The sequence below is a fragment of the Camelus ferus genome, chromosome 16 (assembly GCF_009834535.1).
Source record: "Camelus ferus isolate YT-003-E chromosome 16, BCGSAC_Cfer_1.0, whole genome shotgun sequence".
Lineage (NCBI taxonomy): Eukaryota > Metazoa > Chordata > Mammalia > Artiodactyla > Camelidae > Camelus > Camelus ferus.
The window spans coordinates 38,736,206-38,753,753 of record NC_045711.1 but is presented as its reverse complement, the minus strand read 5'-3'; the positions used below and the strand labels follow the sequence as shown (position 1 = coordinate 38,753,753).

General features: G+C 54.0%; 1 protein-coding gene across 6 annotated transcripts in view; it reads right to left on the bottom strand.

The window, feature by feature from the left end:
• Nucleotides 1-489: 489 nt before the first annotated feature.
• The window catches only part of SLC43A2 (solute carrier family 43 member 2), a 39,754-nt gene continuing 22,695 nt past the window's right edge, over nt 490-17,548 (bottom strand). For 2 of the 6 annotated variants that reach the window (XM_006184987.3, XM_032457485.1), the window contains 9 exons: nt 16,259-16,351; nt 14,759-14,892; nt 14,472-14,674; nt 13,886-14,032; nt 11,113-11,251; nt 9,803-9,932; nt 7,503-7,576; nt 6,197-6,320; nt 490-5,651 (listed from right to left, as the gene is read on the bottom strand). In XM_006184987.3, coding sequence (XP_006185049.2) covers nt 5,490-5,651; nt 6,197-6,320; nt 7,503-7,576; nt 9,803-9,932; nt 11,113-11,251; nt 13,886-14,032; nt 14,472-14,674; nt 14,759-14,892; nt 16,259-16,351 — 1,206 coding nt within the window. In that variant the 3' untranslated portion in view covers nt 490-5,489. The other 4 variants (XM_032457481.1, XM_032457480.1, XM_032457482.1 and 1 more) reach the window with 3 other exon arrangements.

The following is a 17,548-nucleotide window of genomic DNA, read 5'->3' as shown; positions in this document are numbered from 1 at the left end:
AGCTCCCTCCACCACAACAGGGTGAAGAGCCAGGCCTCAGACTTCCAGGCCTTCCTCTCCCTCCCTGGTGGTGGGGATCTCCCTGCGGCTTCTCTGGGATGGCCCAGTGGCTCCTCTTTCCTGCTGCTATTGCCCCTGGCAGGAAGGTGGCCAGGTTGGTGGGGAACTTGTAAGAGCAGGCATACCCATGACCACTGTCTTAGGACAAAAGAAAAGGGGCAAGGATGAGCCCTCGCCTGAGAACCAGAGTCCACAAGCAGCCTTGGGCTTCCCACCCAAAAGGCTCTCTGCTCTGTCCCTCCCCCAGCTCTTCAAGTGACAGTGCAGAAGGCTGGCCAAATCAGCAAAGCTGGGCCATGGCGAAGGCAACAGACGGGATGGATGGAAGTCAGGGAGCACGTTTCAGATGAATGACAGATAAGAGACAAGGGGCAAGAGGATGGGTGACTCAGAAAGAAAGGGACACTGGTGCCAAGGAGGAAGCAGTTCTTAGCCATTCTCAGCAGACATTTATTGAGTGCTTGCTGTATGCCAAGAAGTAAGCCAGGTGCTAGAAACAGCAAAGGGCCAGGAATAGTCAGGGTCAGTGAGTTGTCAGTGACACTGCATTGACCCTGGTTGACTCGAGAAGAGATTAACCCTTCAGGCACCACTCTGAGGGTCTGGGCTAGGTCCTTGGACAGGGCCTGCCGAAGTCTTTCCGGCAACGAAAAGGGATTCAATGAGGCGAGACCCACTCCCTCTTCCTCATCCATGCAGAGGCACACAGACAAGCTCCCTTCCACACACTCCTCCAAACGCGTTCACACCTGACGTGCCCGGAATACATCTCAGACTTTGATGCGTGCGCACACACATGCACAAACACACAGAGGCACAGCCAAGCGGTTTTACAAGGAGGTGGTGTGCAGGTCACAGTACCTGACATCCACCATTTAGAGATTATCTTGAGTTTTGGCCAAGTCTTTTACCAGCACGTGAAAGATGTAAAGGTGAGCAAGGAAATAACTTCTTAAGGCTTTTGCTTAAAGAGGGGGTTCTGAGAAGGGTAGGGGTCAGCAGAAACAGCCCTCACCTCCTTTACTTGGCCACAAGTCTGTCCTGTCAGAGCTGCCTAAAGTAGGTGTCCTATTACATGGGTGGGGATGGTCCTTATTCCCTGTGCTATCTGCACTCCTCTAGGTCACAAAAATAATGCTATAACTTATTAAGTGCCTATTAAATGCCAGGGACAATAATGTGCAACTGCTTTACGTCCGTGTTCACTTAGCCTCCCAGGGAGGGTATTACCTCCATTTTACAGATGAGGAAACTGAGGCTCAAGACTTGCCTAAAGTCACTGAGACAGTACATGTGGTGTGGCCCCTAACCACTGCCCTTCCCCTCATTGCCTCCTCAGTACAGGAAAAGAGTCTCACTTTGGGAGGGAAGGGTCAAGGGGCAGGGAGCTGCCAGAGGCAGCCCTAGGAGGCTAAGGAGCACTAAGTTCAGGGCAGGACATGCTGCCTGCAGAGTCCAAGGGCACAGGTAGTGGCTGCCGCCAGTGGGGAGAGGCCTGCTCTGCAGTAGGCCACCCGCGGGGAGGATGCTGTACCTCCTTCCTGGCACTGTGTCCTCGCCCCAGGGCTTGGAATGAGTCAGGGCACAGGCAGGGGATGGGCTCTGTCCCCCACCCCAGGATTGGGCTGCAGCCTGTGGAAAACCCACACCCTCACTTTGGGGGTCCTGGGCTCCTAATCCTTAATACACCACAGCTAAGGCTCCTCCTGCCCCAGAACCCATGAGATCCCACTGTATTCCCCCTCAGACAGAGGGGAGCTGTTGCTTCAACAGCCCCAGAAGCCCACCTGTTAAAACTTCTTAGTGTGCGCTGACAGGAGCCCCTCACCATAGGAGGCCCTCAGCTGGACCCCCTCCCCATCACCCACCCCTGCTGCATATCTGTTTCAATTCACCAAGGTCGACTGCATCAAAAACTCCACTGGGCTGAATGTTTGTGCCGCTGTCTGGGATCGTCCTGCACGTGAACCCTCAGTACTGGATGTCTCCCCACTTTCAGTGTGCTTAGGGCCCGCAGCAGTGTGATGCCCTCCTCAGACTGCAGCCCAGGGCCAGGACGAGGAGGGCTCGAGTTCTTTTCACCAGGCTGGGTACAGGACAGGAAGGAGATGGAGCAAAGCAGAAAGGAACCCACAACCTACAACCCCATCTGTGGCCTTTACAAAGGTTGGCACTTTCCCTAGAACAGGCCCAAGAGTGAGAGCTGCAGGCAGAGGCTGGGGGGTTTGGAGGAAGCCAACCACAAAGGAACCCCTAGACTCAAGCCCAGGTAGACTAGAGCAGAGCGGGGCTCCTGGCAACACTCCTGAGGCTGGCACAGCTCTGCTCCTTGCTCTGACTGAAACCGCAGGGCCAGGCATCACTTCCAGCTCCTTCCCACCAGGAGCCTGGAGGACGAGGGGGAAGACAGAGGGCCGAGGCCACATGGCGCCCACTGCCTTTGATCAGCCAGTGGTCCCCTCCCCAACCCACGGCAAACCTTTGAGGCTGGAATAACCAGAGACTTGATCCCCCAAGTTACCATCAGCCTCTAGGACCAAGATGACTCTACTAAGTAGAGCTCACCCAACTCTCTCCAAGGAAGCTCTTGGCTCCAAGACACGGAGACCATGCCTATGTTTGTTTCTCATCCTCAGGCTGTTTCACCCTGATCTCAAGGCCTGGTGGCCCTTGGGCCTGCCACTCTAAATGGAATGTCCTGGTCTATAGGGTCTTGGCTGCTCCAGTGACTTAAGAACCATATATGAAAAAAAAAAAAAAAAAAAAAAACCATATGTGAATGTGAGTCCCAGCTCTAACCTTGAGCAAGTTACTCCACTTCCCTGGGCCTCAATTTTTCTAGCTGTAAAGTAGGGAAGATAGTAATCTATTTAATCCCTGAACTGTCAGCATGATTCAACAGCAACAGGAAAATATGTAACCCATCCACCCTGTACAGTCAGGGCAAAATGACAAACATGGGACTAGGGGTGCGTGTGGCACCCAACCCACCTGGTACCCTGCTCCCATTTTCATGCCTCTAACAGTGCCACACACTATTTGGCCCTAGACTACCTTCCACCCTGAATCCTGGTTTCTCAATGCCTGCTTCTTCCCACAAAGTGCACACGTCCTGAGGGTAGACGGGGGAAAGAGGCTGCAGCTGCCACCTCGGTGGGGCCTGGGCACCACAACCTCAAAACATCTTCCCAGCTGGAAGGGCCCTTGCCAATCAGCACCTCCCCAGCTGCACTCCCCTTTGTCAGTGGGTCTCAAACATTGGGGGAGCCACCAGAACCACCAGGTGGGGCTTAGCAAAGTGGAGACTCTAGATTCCCACGAGGTCAGAGGCAAGACCCAGAGGCTACATTGTTAACAAGCTGCCAGAAGCTCCTGCCGCAGGTGGTCCCTGGGCCACACGTGGAGGAGGCTGATAGTTAAAATCATTCCTCAGCTGCACACCACGCCTGCCTGGAGAGCCACACAGTCCACTAGTGCTGAACTCACTTGACCTTATCTCAGCATTTCCCAAATCTGACTATAAAACTTTTAAGAATTAAAATAACGTTAACATCTCCCAGAACTAGCATTCTGAGGAATGTTTTGTGAAACATGGATCTCATTCTCTCTTTTTAAAACAAGTATTTGCTTATGAAGCCTAGAGCGATGACGTGCGTTCAAGGGACTGGACTGTGACGGCCAAGCTGGGGTTTGGGCCTGGGTCTGCCCCTTCCTGTTGTCCGCCCACTCCTCCCACCACAGTTGGCTCTGTTTTCTTTGAGCCTGAGGCTCTCTGGGGTCACTCTGTGTCCTGAACTCAGGAGGAACCCTCAGGGTACCTGATTGGTGAGGAAATCTGAGCAGGGATCAAAGGGGGTCAGGATTAGCCTGTGTGGCTGGGATAAGCAGCAGAGAAGGGGTGGCCACACTTCTAAGGTGTCCCCACAGGCCCAGTTTGTTTGGGGAGTGGGGTGAGGTGGGGGAGGAAGGTCTTTTCCTTGCCCACTGCCCCTCCCAAGACAGCAATCACACCGAGAGATGGTGAGAAGCAGGGTACCACTGGGCCAGTCAGGAGAAGAAAGTCTTGTCTTGCCTTTCCTTCTCAAGCTCAAAACAGGAACATGTATTCATTAACTGATATGCTAGAAGGGGCATCCCTTACAAGGAGGAAAATGGATTTATTGCTTTATAAAAAGGAGTCTGATAAAACTTAAAACAAAACAAAACAATTAACCTAAAAATCAACCCACCCTTCTCAGGGCTCCCAGGAAGTCTCAGACACATTTCTGAGGGCAGTCAAGGTGAGTGGGTCAGGAAGCCAGGCCTGCCTGACAGAGGAAGGGTGGCCTCTCCCTGGTAAACAGCTCCAGGGCCCTGGGAGAGTCTGCCAGCAGAGGGCGCTGCGACCCTGCAGCCCGGGACACACTCCCCGCCCTGAGCCAGACTGGCTCCTGGGTGCTACTCTGGGAGGGTAAGGGCAGACACCTAGAGCTCACAACCTACTGCCACCCCGCACACATCTCTCATTCACAGCACGCATACACACAGCCCACACTACACAAATCCCAGGCCTCTCACAAATTAACCTCCCCACCCAGGCCTGGACCTCTATGTCTGTCAGCCACCCCCACCCCAACAAAAACAGGTGTGTGTGTGTGCGCGCACGCGCACGCGTGCCCTGCTGGTGCCCCTCAAATTCCCTTCAGGTCACAGACTGGACAGAGGACAGCAGTGGCTTCATGCTCCCAGATCAGGCCCTGAGGGAGGAGGGAAGAGGCTGCTGCTCGGCCTTGTCCCCGGCTCCTGAGCCACATGAGACCTTCCAGCCCTCCATCCCCTCTCCAGGCTTTAAGCCAGGGGAGCTTCTCCACAGGCCTCGAACAGGAGGACAGGCCACGGACAGGCCACAGGGGGCTGGAATCACAAAGGAGTTAGCACCAACAACAGGAAGCGGGTCCTTCCTTCCTCAGGCAGCTCAGACTGGCCAGGGGAGGAGGTGAGGGGCCAGGCGAGGGGGTGCAGACAGTGCAAGCCTTTGTCCTCAGGCAGGCGTGGTCGGTGGACATGCAGCCGAGGGGCAGGTGGTGGGCAGTGGATGGCAGGCCCCTCTGCTTTGGCAAGAGGCAGAAACCAGACACTTGGGGGAGAGAGCCTGCTTGCCGGGGTTCTCCTGGCTCCTCCTGGAGCCCATGCTCCAGGACCCCTCGAAGGTGGAGAGCAATGTCCAGGGTGCCTCTGCTTCCGGCAGTGGGAACATCACCTGTCCGGGCCCTCACCCATCCTTCCACCGCAGAGCTCCGAGGCAGAACCAGGGCCTGAGAAGGAGTGTGGACTCCAACACAGTGAAGGAGAGGATCCTGGGGGTGCGTGGAGGTCCTCTAGGGTGAGGAGGAGGACATCGGTGAGTCATGAAGCAAGGGCGGGAGGCCGCAGTTCAGAGGTGGCAGGGGCTACACAAAAGCCTCCCGGTTGGATGAGCCGTTGAGCTTGAGGAAAAGCTTGTCGTCCTCCCTCTTCTGCTGCAGCTGCCTCTCCAGCTGGCGCCGGTAGCAGATGAGGTAGAGGGGGAGGCAGAAGCCCAGCATGCTCAGGACAAGCAGCCCCACATTCACCTGCGGAGGCAGGGATGGGAGTTGCCATCACAAGGGATGAGGGACCAGATGGGGGCTGTGGTCTCTGCAGAGCCCTGCTCCAGACCCTTCCTCACACTCATGTTTGGGAACAGGGAGAAGGTCCCAGGAGAGGAGAGGAGAAACAAACAAGAGGTTTCAAGAGGTCCAAGGCCCTGCCGCTCCACATTCCAGCATCAGAATTCCCGTTGTCCATGGGCCACTCAAACGTGCTGATCTGAATCTCTAGGAGGCAGGGTGGGGGAGCGGGATTGGGACAAACTTATAGCACCTGGTTAAGAATCTTGGCCCTTGGCTGGAGGAGCAGGGACAGCAACTCGGTTCTATCTGCCTCAAAATCAGGTCCAGAAAGAACACTATCCTCCTCCTGCCCCTCCTGCCCCTTCTCAAAGGGTCCCTGAACCAATCCTAACCAAAGTTCCAAATTGCCGTCCCCGGGGTTCTGAAAGCCTCTGAGTGGGCTCCCAGATCCCAGTCAGCAGAGTAGGGTAGATGCCCATAACACACTGCCCCCCAACCCTTCTTACCCACAGAGGGTCTCCTTGGAGGGGACCCATCATAGCCAGAAACAGGGGCTGCTGCAGGAGAGCAAAGAGTGCACTGATCAGGGACTGCAGGCCTGTGAGGCTGCCAAACTGCGTGGAGGGGTACCTGCCAGGGCAGAAGAGAACCTGTCACCACAGGGGCCACTCTTCGGCTTCCCAAATGCTCCTCAGCCTCAGAGAACAGTAGGCGCCCATCCCTGGATTACTTTCGGCTGAGCAGTTCTGCAAAGTGAGTTTCTCTTTTGGACCAGCCCAAGGCCCCAGACTCCGGGGAGGACCCCAACCCGCCTAGGTGTGCCCCGGAGCCCATGGGTGTCTGGCCCAACTGAGTGGAAAATGCAGTGCCAGGAGTCTGGCTTGGGAAGCTGGCCCAGGGAGCAGGTTGGAGGCTGGGCCTGGCTCGGCTGCACCCTCATCCAGAGGAGCATTGTGTAATCACGGAAACACAGCATCACAGCTCTCTGCCGACTCCCTCAGACTCTGCCAGGGCAGCCGCAACTTCCTCTAGGCCTGGGGCGGGGAGGGGGTGTACACAGACCTAGAATGACCCTCATGGGATACTGCTGGAAGGGAGAGGGAGTTCTGGCAAAATCTTAGCAACTGTCAGGCATGGTGGCCCCAGAGGCAGGAAGAGGCTCCTAGCGAGGGTCGGGCTGGTCTCTGGTCAGAGAGAAGCAGTGGATGGTGTTTGGGTTCCAGTTTTTGAGCCAAGTCCTGGCCAGAGGAGGGGGAACAATGTGGTTCCTTAGGCATGTAGTGCTTCTGGGAAAAGGCGGCAGGTTTCATTATAGCCAAGGCCTGAGAAGGCTATGGGCAGAACCAGGCCCTTAAAGGCCCTGGGTAGAATCTGTCAGGTAAGTTCTGGGCTCAGTTATCTGTGTCACTGCTGCTGCTGAAGGCCACTTGAAGGTCATCAATTAGCTGTGGGTGGCCAGACCCCACCCCTGCCTTTCGCATGAGCAGCCAGGGGCATCCCCAGGACTCAGCTGAGCAGTGGCCTCCGGGGCAATAACAAGCTATATGGGGCATTGACCCTGGCCAGGGGACTGACTTAGTGTTAAATGCCAGGGCTTGTGGGCACCCAACTGTCTACCCACTGACACATTCTCGACAGGTATGGCCTTCCCCTGATATACCCAACAGAAGCCCTGGCACCTGTCTCCTGAGGCAACAGGATAACCACAAGTGGGCAAGACGGCCCTCCTCAGGACCTCAGTCCCACCAGGAACCTCCCTCAGGTCACTCCCTTACTCTCAGCCACCAGGCCACCACAGCTCCCAGGACTTACACGGCAGCATACAGGCCCCCGACGGCAGAGTGGATGAATCCTCGTACGATCGTGTGCAGGATGAAGGAGAGAATCTGAGGGAGGGAGAGCAGTGTGTGAGCAGAAGACACGGAGGGCCTCACATTGTCTCCCCGCCCCACAGCTCCTGGGGTCCTGAGCAATAGGAGGACCGGCATCCCAGAGTCAGCTGGACCAGCCCTCCAGGGCCAATTCCTGAGCTATCAAGAATTCTGAGACCCAGTTGTTAAACACAGTCACAACTAACAAACTAATAAACATACAATTAAACAAATTACAGTTGACCCTTGAACAACATGTGGGGTTAGGGGCACCGACCCTCCACTGTAACTGCATCCGAGGACTCAACCAACCACGGACCATTTAGTACTGTAGGATTTACCACTGGAAAAAACCAACCCAGTTCAAACCTGTGCTATTCAAGGGTCAACTGTACCTTAAAAACAAAGTTAATGAATACTCAAAACTCATCACATCCTAATTATTTTGTTTTGCTATTATCCGTGCTCCTAAGGTTTCAGAGGTCTATTGAGAATATTACCTGATGGTGTTACTGTATCTCTTTTCAACATTGGTTGAGATCAGCCATGATTGAGAGCACGTACACCACGGAAACTGGCAAACACTAAAAATCAGGGCTCCCCTCACCGCTGCCCTGACCCCATCTGGAGTCTGTTGTTAAGTGTATATATGTATACACTTAGTTCATATAGCACTAAGTTGGTCACTGATCACGACCTCTGCCTTTGTGGACCTGACAAGTGTGCCCAGAGTTCTCCCTGCCTGGTCACCCAGCCCCACGGGCAGATGGCTGTCCTCCCCTCTAGCTCTGCTTTCCTAAGGAAAGGTCACTGCCAGCAGGCTTAATAAGCTCTGAGAAGTACTTGTTAACGATTCCTGAGAGCCAGTAGCTGTCCACTTTGCCACCAGAACCCTTGTTTGCTCTTTGCACACAGCCCTGCCGTTGGGCTCAGCAGCCAGGCCCCGTTTCCAGGAATGTGGGCAGTGGAGGTGGGGGCTACTCTGCAGTGCTGCAGAAGGGTACTGCCCGAATGTGCACGCATACTTGCGGAGGCTCCCCCTTTCTGCTCCAAATGCCTTGCTGACTTACAACTTGTCTTTCAGTAAGAACTAAATAAAACAAAAAGCAGATGACTGGCCTCACTGAGCACTGCCCTTTTTTTTTTTTTTTAACTTTATTTATTGGGGCGGTTTTACTTACTTATTTTTAGAAGAGGTACTGGGAATTGAACCCAGGACCTCATGTATGCTAAGCATGCACTCTACCACTTGAGCTATACCCTCCCCACTGAGCATTGCCCTTTGATTGGACAAGGGGGTCAGGACAAGGGTCAGCTGGTCTTGCAGAGAGGGTCACCACCAGGCTGGGAGGGCACCAGAGATGCAACGATACTCCCATCTGGAACTGGCATGAGTCTCCATTGGTTTCCTCTGCTGTACACACAGCATTGGCACATACACATGCTAGCACCGGTGGGTGGTGCACACCTGGTTGTTCAACATACTTCTACATGTGGCCACTTGTAGAAAGGAAGGGACTCTTGCTTTCCTCCTGGACCTGGCCCAAGATACCATCTGGACTTGGGCTACACGCATCAGGAAGCAATGCCATCACCTGTATCCCTTTGAAGTTCATAAACTTGGGGATTGGAATTAGAACACGTTCATGGACCTAAGGGTGGAACCAGGCAGGTAACAAAATCTACCTTTCTCGAACTCTCTGCCAAAAGTCGGGTTCCAAAAGCATTTGGAAATCTTGTGCAGAGGAACTGAACTTTTGAACCCAGATGCCAAGCGATCATTTTTCCCTTGCGGCACTCCTGTACCAGAGGAGCGGATGTTCCCACCAACACCACTGATTGGCCAGACCTCTTTGGACATCAGATTCCATTTGCTGGAGCAAATGCAAAACAAGCAGCCACACAACGACACCCCATGGTTCCACAAATGGTAAGATGATGGTATTCGTGGCATGCAAGATGCCCAAAGACCAAGTGGAATGATATACTTTTCACAGAGAAGAGTCTTCTGGAAAAGGCAACCTGAGTTTCACTTACAGCTCACTCCCAGCACCATGCACAGAGCCAGGCAGGTAAGGGGCCCTTAGTAAATCATGGCAGGCTGGTTGGCTGGTGGGTTGATTGAAGTAAATGAATGAAAAGTCACCGCTCTCTTTGCTGATGGCTCCCAATGACATGTCACACACCTTTCAGCCTCATTATCCCAAACCACACCTGGCCGCTCCCTCACCCCACACCCACCTGTAGAGGCAGGTTGGGAATGAGGCAGGTCACCCCAAAGCCCACGAGCAGCAGGTTTGTGAAGGCAAAGGCCCGCGTAGCATTAGTGATCTTCTGGATCTGCCGGTCCCGCTTCTGTTTCTTCTCGCCTCTGTGGAAACACACACACAGGAGCTGGAGGCTCCCTGGAGAACAGGCTCTCCCAGGAGTCAGGCTCTGGGAATCACAGCCTGTGGTCAATACAAGACTCAAAGACCACCCCCAAGCACGTGTTAGGGTCTGTGGGGGCTAGACCAGCACGAGGGACACACCCCTGCACCCTCTGGACTGAGCGCTGAGTGTGAACTTCAGCAGAGAGGTCAGATACGCTGCACAGCTTTAGTGAAGACTGAGGGACCCAAACCCTGCAGGGAGCTGACACTAAACCAGATAAGAAGCCAAACAAGGGAGGGAGTGGATTTCCCCTTGGGAGGCAGGAAGGGGTGAAGGAGAAAGAGTATGCAGAGATGGAACTGGAACGGGCACAAACAGCCTGCTGGCTGCAGGACCTGACCTAGATAACAGAGCATTCTCTGTAATTATTTCCTTGTGAATTCACTATTCCCGATTTGAGTCTCACCACCCACACGGACAACCCACAGACAATTATACGACATCCAAGAATGAATGCCAAGTGCTTGGAGGTATGCAGGGAGGCCCAGGCCCACCACTTCCTCAGTATGTGACCTCAGGCAAACCACTCAAACACCCAGCTTCAGGTCCCTCATCTGTGAAATGGGTATAACTCATCAAGGTGTTGTGAGGCTTACCTGAGATATGGTGCATTAAGTGCTTGGCACAGGGCCTGAATCAATAAAGAGTAGCTTATTATATTAAGGTGGAGCCAGAGAAGATAGCATATAACTCATCCTCTGATCTCAGAGCCCAACCCTTCTGTAAAGTAGGGCTCCGGTCCCTTGTTTAATTCTCACAATCACGAACAAACCTATTAACACATATGAAGGTTATAGCAGTTTACTACTCACACCGAGTGGAGTAGATCTTATGGGCAAACAGGACTGCTTTAGGATGTCTGCCTGGTGTGTACTGAGTGCGGCCCTCAAAGTAGAATGGTTTGATAGCCAGTCATCCACACAGACCTTCCCCTGGTTTCTGTCATTCTTTCTTCTAGCTTGCAGCTTCCCAGACTTCACTATACCAAATAACTTTCATAGAGAAGCAACAGATCAAAATGATGCTGAGCTGAGTGAGTGCTGACTTTAAAACCTAACCCCCCCATCCTGTGACCTGAGGGGCTGCTTCCTCTGGGGGCCAGGGCCCTGCCTACGCACTGGTTGGCGTCTTTCTCCTCGGGCTCCTCAGAGGCGTCTTCACACTCCTTCAGCCTCCAGTCCATGATGTAGCCAATGACAGGGGCTGTCAGCAGGCAGAGCAGCTGTAGCACACCAAAGATGGAGGTGTAGAGGCCAACTGAGGAGGAAGATGGGCTGCGTCAGGGGGTGCTGCCAGCAGAGGCCTGGGGCAGGCGCTGGGGAGAGCCTGCGACCCCACGAGCTCTTCTGGGGTCTTCCCCAGAAACCCTCTTGTCACTGTGGGTTTTGAGTGGAGCCCGGAGACCTTAACCTCTGAAATCAGAGGCAGAGCAGGGGGCAGGCCACTCTACTCTTTTCTCCAAGTCCCCTTCTATTTCCAAGAAACAGCTAATGAAATCCAGTATGTCACAATGACCTCCCCTAGAAGCTCCAGGAAGTCTCTATGACTTGGGAACCACAGAATTACCAATGCCTGGACTGAGGCTTTGTGTGCGACTGGCCACTAGCTTTCTGCCTCTAGAAATATACCAGGAAGGCATTACTTACAGGGGCTCTGACGTAAAGGCTTCAATCTTCAAAGAGCCTTAAAATTATGATAGGATTTTTCAGGCAAATACAAGCTGAAAGTTGACTGCCCCACCCCAACCCACAGTCCTGGCCAAAAGGAATGTTCCGAGTTCAAGGAGAGGTGTTTCTCAGCTGAATGGAGACTGGCTGGGAGGGGATGTTGCCGGTTTCCTGATAATGCCCCCTGCTTACCCGTAGCCATCACTGCATCAAGAAAGCACAAGCGAAAAAGCAGAAAGGAGGGAGGTTAGCAGCCGAAATGTCAGAGGTTGTTCTAGAGAGATGGGGCGTGGAGGAAAGCTAGCCCTGGGCCCAGCACATGTGCCATTTCCCATTGAGCCCTGACTCTCAGAGTGCCCGGTGGAGGTGGGAGCAGGCCCTGCACAGGTGTTTGCTGATGTTTTCCTGTCTGCTGGGGCCTCAGTCATGTGCAGCTGGTGCCTTGTCACAGGTGGGCTGGTGAGTCAGGCCTGGCATGATGTGGAAGCGGTGTGGAAGGCCTCGTAGAACCTGTGCCTCTAGGTCCCGGTTCCTTCCAAGTGCAGGACAACCTACCCCGCACGCAGCCAAAGTATCTGACCAGCCAGCGCTGGTCTCCCTCCACCTATGGCCCCCTGACCCCGAAGCAACCCCTCTGGGCATGGCTGTGTGTGTGTGTGTGTGTGTGTGTGTGTGTGTGTGTGTGTGTGTGTGTGTGTGTGTGTGTGTGTGTGTGTGTGTGTGTGTGTGTGTGTGTGTGTGTGTGTGTGTGTGTGTGTGTGTGTGTGTGTGTGTGTGTGTGTGTGTGTGTGTGTGTGTGTGTGTGTGTGTGTGTGTGACGTCAGGTACAACTGCTTATGCAAGGGAAAAACCAATGCCCGTCAGCTGCGGCCCGAATTTCCTGGCCCAACTTCCTCTACTTCTTGAAATGACTTTTTGCATGTGGGAAGCAGCTGGAAAAAATGCCTTCTGGGCAGCAAAAGATTTCTCAAAGAACTTCAGTAAAAGGCCATGACTCAGCAGCAGGGAGATTTGCCTTCCAAGGATGAGTGAGGACCTTTCTCTTTACATGTCAGGGTCTCCACCTCTCTGGGCTGGAGGGTTTATAACACAGAGTATATAGACATGATAGATCAGTTTGCCCCAAACTGTGGTGCACAGGTTTAAATAAATGTTACATAATCAAAGGGTTCCTGTGGAAGAAATTTAGGGGAATAACACTGGACTAAACAAAACTAAATAGCTTTTTTTTTCTATCTCGGTGTTTGATATGAGTTTTTGCAATGACACACAGGGTTTCTCCACATTGCTTCACATCCAAATACCCATTTTCAGAGTATCTGAAAGGGGATCTGTGCTCCTTTGTCATGTTTCCCTTTTTTTCAGTTTGGGTTTCTTACCCTCTTTAAAAACTGTATTTGATTCCTAACAATGCCTCGGGCATCTCTCCCCTGGGGAAGAACAATTAAACCAACCAAAAAGTTGCACACCAGTGAGACTGCCAATAAAAAGGATTTACCAAATGTGTTTGTCCCGCTCAGGGATGACTAAAGCTGACTCAGCTCAGGCCCCGAGGAAGCACTGACTTTCTTTGTGGAATCAAAACCTCTAATCAGCCGAAGCCCTTCTGTGTTTCTTTTGGAAAAGTGGCATGTGAATTATCAGTTTTGTTTACCAGAAGTAACAAGCCGGGACTGGATTACACACACAAGGAAGGCTCCGCCTGGCCCTGTTTCCCACTTCAGGGCACAGATCCCAGAGCAGGCCCAGGGCCCCAGTCTCCAGCCGCAGCCGCCCGGCCCCCACCCTCTCCACACGCCGCCCCTGCGGTCTCCAGAAGGATTCCTGGCATTGGGCTTGACTGATCGTCTTTCAACAAGCTCTCAGGTGGAGTACCGTGTTCTGTGCAGTGTTTTCATTTACAGACACACACGTCAACCGTCCCCCTCAGGCAACGAAAAACACACACCCCACACCCCAAACATAAGTAGTTATTTTAGTCCTCTCCTCCCTCCTAAACCGGGAAACTGATGGGGACATGAAAGAACAGTTGGGGCCGGCAGTGATGAAATGGCTCTGACAATCAGGCCTTTGCATTCTGCCATCTCACAGCCTTGCTGGCCCAGCCCAGCTGAACACCTTCCGGCTGGCCAGGCAGCAGGCTTGACCTCAGGTGGGCAGGAGCGAAGACCACTTCTGGGGTGCCCTCCTGCGGGGCTGCACGCTGGGGCCCAGGGCCACCTACCTATGTCTTGGTCGCCACTGACCAGGAACTGGAGGATGTTGTTCATGGCGCCCATATAGAAGATGAGGCGCAGCTGCGTGACGCACATGGTGACCAGGCTGAGCAGCAGGATGGGGCTGAACACACTGTGCATGAACGAGGGGGCCGCTGTGGGGAGAGGCGGGCGTTCAGGGAGAACCAGGTGGCACCGCACGGCCCACAGCCCACCCCCCATCCAGGGGCCCAGTGTCAGAAGCCTGATTTGCCAACCAAATCACTCCATGCTGGATGAGACGGACGGTGCGGGGGTAGGAGTTGAGTTATCCAGTTGTGTGAAACACACTGTGTGAATCCCTCACCCTCTCTAAGGCTTAATCTGTGAGCCAGCGTGGATGGTGCCACCTGCCCTTTGGGGTTAAGTGGTGGGAATGAGAGGAGACGATACCCACAAAGCCCCCAGACAGTGCTGGTACCTGTGAGGGGCTGGGGCTGCGACTTCCCCACCTGGGCTGGCCACCCCCTCCTTGTTGCGGGGATGTGGGTGTAGGTGTAGGAGGAGATGCCCCTGCTAATGTCTCAGGCAGGCCTGGGAGGTGAGGGCAGGTACCTGTGGCGTCAGGCTGGCACTTGACCTCCAGGTCGACGGTGGACAGACACAGCTTGTGGCCCTCCTGCAGGGCCGCCTGCTCCTTGGCGCTCCGCATGGAGCTGCCCACGCTGAGGCGGCGCCCCACCGTGGTCACCTGTTTGTAGAACTGCTTCCCCGTGATCTTGTGGTCAAAGCCCAGCCAGCTGAACTTGATCTTCACCCTGGAGGCCACAGAAGCATGTCCGTCAGCGCTGCCCAGTCCCCTGGCCAGGGTGGGGATGGGGATGGGCAACAGGTCCACTTACGTGTAGTCCATGTCCTCAGGTCCCGGGAAGGGCTCCAGGGGCCAGTTAAAGAAGCAGTTGAGGAAAACCAGCCCAGAGCAGCCGGCCCAGACCACGAGGATGACAATGAAGGAGGCTCCAAAGTCATAGATGACCTGAGAAGCACAATGCGGTCGGGGCAGGGGAGCAGGGGGCAGAGTTAGCGGAAGAAAGCCAGCATGGGCAGTGGGCACCCAGCTGTCCTGCTTTCCCTGCACTGAGCTGTGAGGGGAGGCACAGTCCTGTCAGCCTGGGTGTTTGGACATCAGACATCCTGCATTCCACTAACCTCAGCTTGCTCTGGCATGTTATTATCCCCCCGTGCCTCCAGCTTGGACCTACTGTCATCTCCTTGGAGAGGCCTTCCCTGACCGCCCATCACTGTAACATCACCAGCTCACAGTGAACAGCTGTGGCTGAGGTTTTTGACTTCTTGATTCATTTCCTTGTTCATTATCTGTCCAGCTCCCTGAGAACAGGAACCTAGCCTTGTCCACTGGTGTTTCTCTAGTGCCTTGAAGCATACACCTGGTAGATGCCAAAGAAATACCTGAGGAATAAACAGCTGGATGTCTCACTTTGCTCCTCTGTGAAATGGGTGTGATGCTGGCCTGCACCCTCATGGTGTAGTGGTGGGGGTGAAGTGGGTGTGATCCTGGCAGAGACTCAGTGCTGGGCCGGGCAGGTGGGAAGCCGCCGGGCCTGTTATAATCATTTATTTCCAGCACAAGAGATCGCAGAGTAGTGGCAGACAGCTGCCAGCTCCCCAGAGAGGGGACCGGCAGTTAGACACTGAGAAGAGGAGGAAGGGGGAACTTGCAGGCTCCTCTGCACCAAGAACACTGAAATCCCTCAAGTCCACAGGATGGCTGGCCCAAGACCCTCCAAGCACCTTGATTCCCGGGTGGCAGGCCCATGCCTGAGACTCCTTCTCCTCCTCTATGGCCTCTCCTCCTTGTACCAAAGGAAAAGGGATTTATTTGGGGCTGGTGCCACAGCAGGGAGAAGCCCCTTCAGGAGCAACAGGATTCAGAGCAGGAACTGGGACTGATGGATTGTGAAGTGTTTGCTCCATCCTGACCCTATGTGACTTCCACGGGCTCAGAATCCTGCCTGGGAGGGAAACAGCTGAACCAACTTGGCCAAGAGCCGCGCTCTGGCAGTGAGAGCAACAGTTCAACAACAACAGATCTGGGGGTGGGGGGACTGGAGTTGGACTCAGGACCAGCGACAAACACCCACCCCCTCCACTGTCTCTCCCCCAGCCCAGAAATGCAGAGGCAGCCTAAAGTCACATGCTTGAATTTTCCATCCCCCCTCTCCTCCCCAAGCTCAGCGGGTTTCTTCTTACTCCGAGGTACCCAGGTGCATCCTCCCATGCAGGTGGGGGGAGGGGCCGGCCCCGGGCACCCACAATTACTTCCCTCTTCAGAGAGGGTTGAGAGAGTCTTGGGAGAGGCCTCTGCTCAGACACACCCTCACCTTGACTCCTGGGAAGGTGACTGCTGAGGAGGCATAGGATCCAATCATCAAGGCAATAAATGTGGACCGAAGGTCACCAAACATATTGGGCAGCTGAAAGACAAGACGCAAGAGAGACTTTGGCTGAGAGAATGGACAGGGGATGGATGAAGGAGGGGAAGAGAGATTCAAGGCATCCTCAGGCACCATTTCTTACCTGCTTTCCTCCCCGAGTAACTCACAGGGGGATTAGTCTGGGTAAATCACTGCTAATTGGAAGTTTTTCTTCCCAGACTGAGGCTGATAAAGGAAGAGGAGGAGAGTAATGCAGAACTCGGACTGTGCAAGGGAAGACAGAGCTGGTGGACTCCCTGGCTGGCCAGCCTCCCTCCTCTCTGCTCCAGCACAGGCCAGGGGCTTTCTCTCTTTGCAGGGTTAGAAGGAGATGCCAGCGAGCAAAGCTGGGAGCCTGAGGCATCCCTCAAAGGGAGCAAGCTGTTAAAAATAAGAATCTATTTGGGGATGAGAGTGTAATTTTATAAATAAAAATATCAGTGTCCCAGAAGGGCCAGATGTCAGCAAAAGCTGCTTTCGGTTCTGAGAAGGGTAGGTCTCTGGAAGGTGCCAATCAGAATTCTACAGTCCCCCCAGCGTGGAGGAGGGGGCTGGCTCAGGATTGCTGCTTCTGAATGCCCAGGTGCAAGGAGAGCATTCCCTTCCCACCTGACGTTTTGCACCTGAGAAGACCAACGGCAAGAAAGGCTCAGACTCTCTTCCCTGCCAGGCCACTCTTCCCTTCTCACAGCAGCTCGTTCTGAGCCCACCAGACACGGCTGCATTGCTAAAACCCTCGGAGATTCCACACAGACCCAGGCATGGATTCAAACAGACATTGGGCAAAATGCATCCTCCCAAACAGCCAGTCTTGGCTTCCTTCTCTGGCTAACCTCAGGAGAGCTCGAACCGTGTGCTGGGAAGGTTTCCCATCCACACCCATGAGGTCTCTGGCATTGAGAATTGCTCTCTGGACCTGCCAACCTGTTTCACTGAACTCAGGCTGTTTATAAAGGACCTAACCTACGTTCCCCTCCCCCATTTGTCTGGAATCATTTTGGAGTTTTATCAAACATGGACCACGTGATGGCTGCCTGCAAGCTGATCCACTGTTGATGAACGGAGTTAGAACGTGTTTACCTACCTGCCTCTCATCATTTCTGACTGTTTTGACCACAGTTAAAAATGAGTAAGCAGGGGGAGGGTATAACTCTGGTAGAGGGTGTGCTTAGCATGCCCGAGGTCCTGGGTTCAATC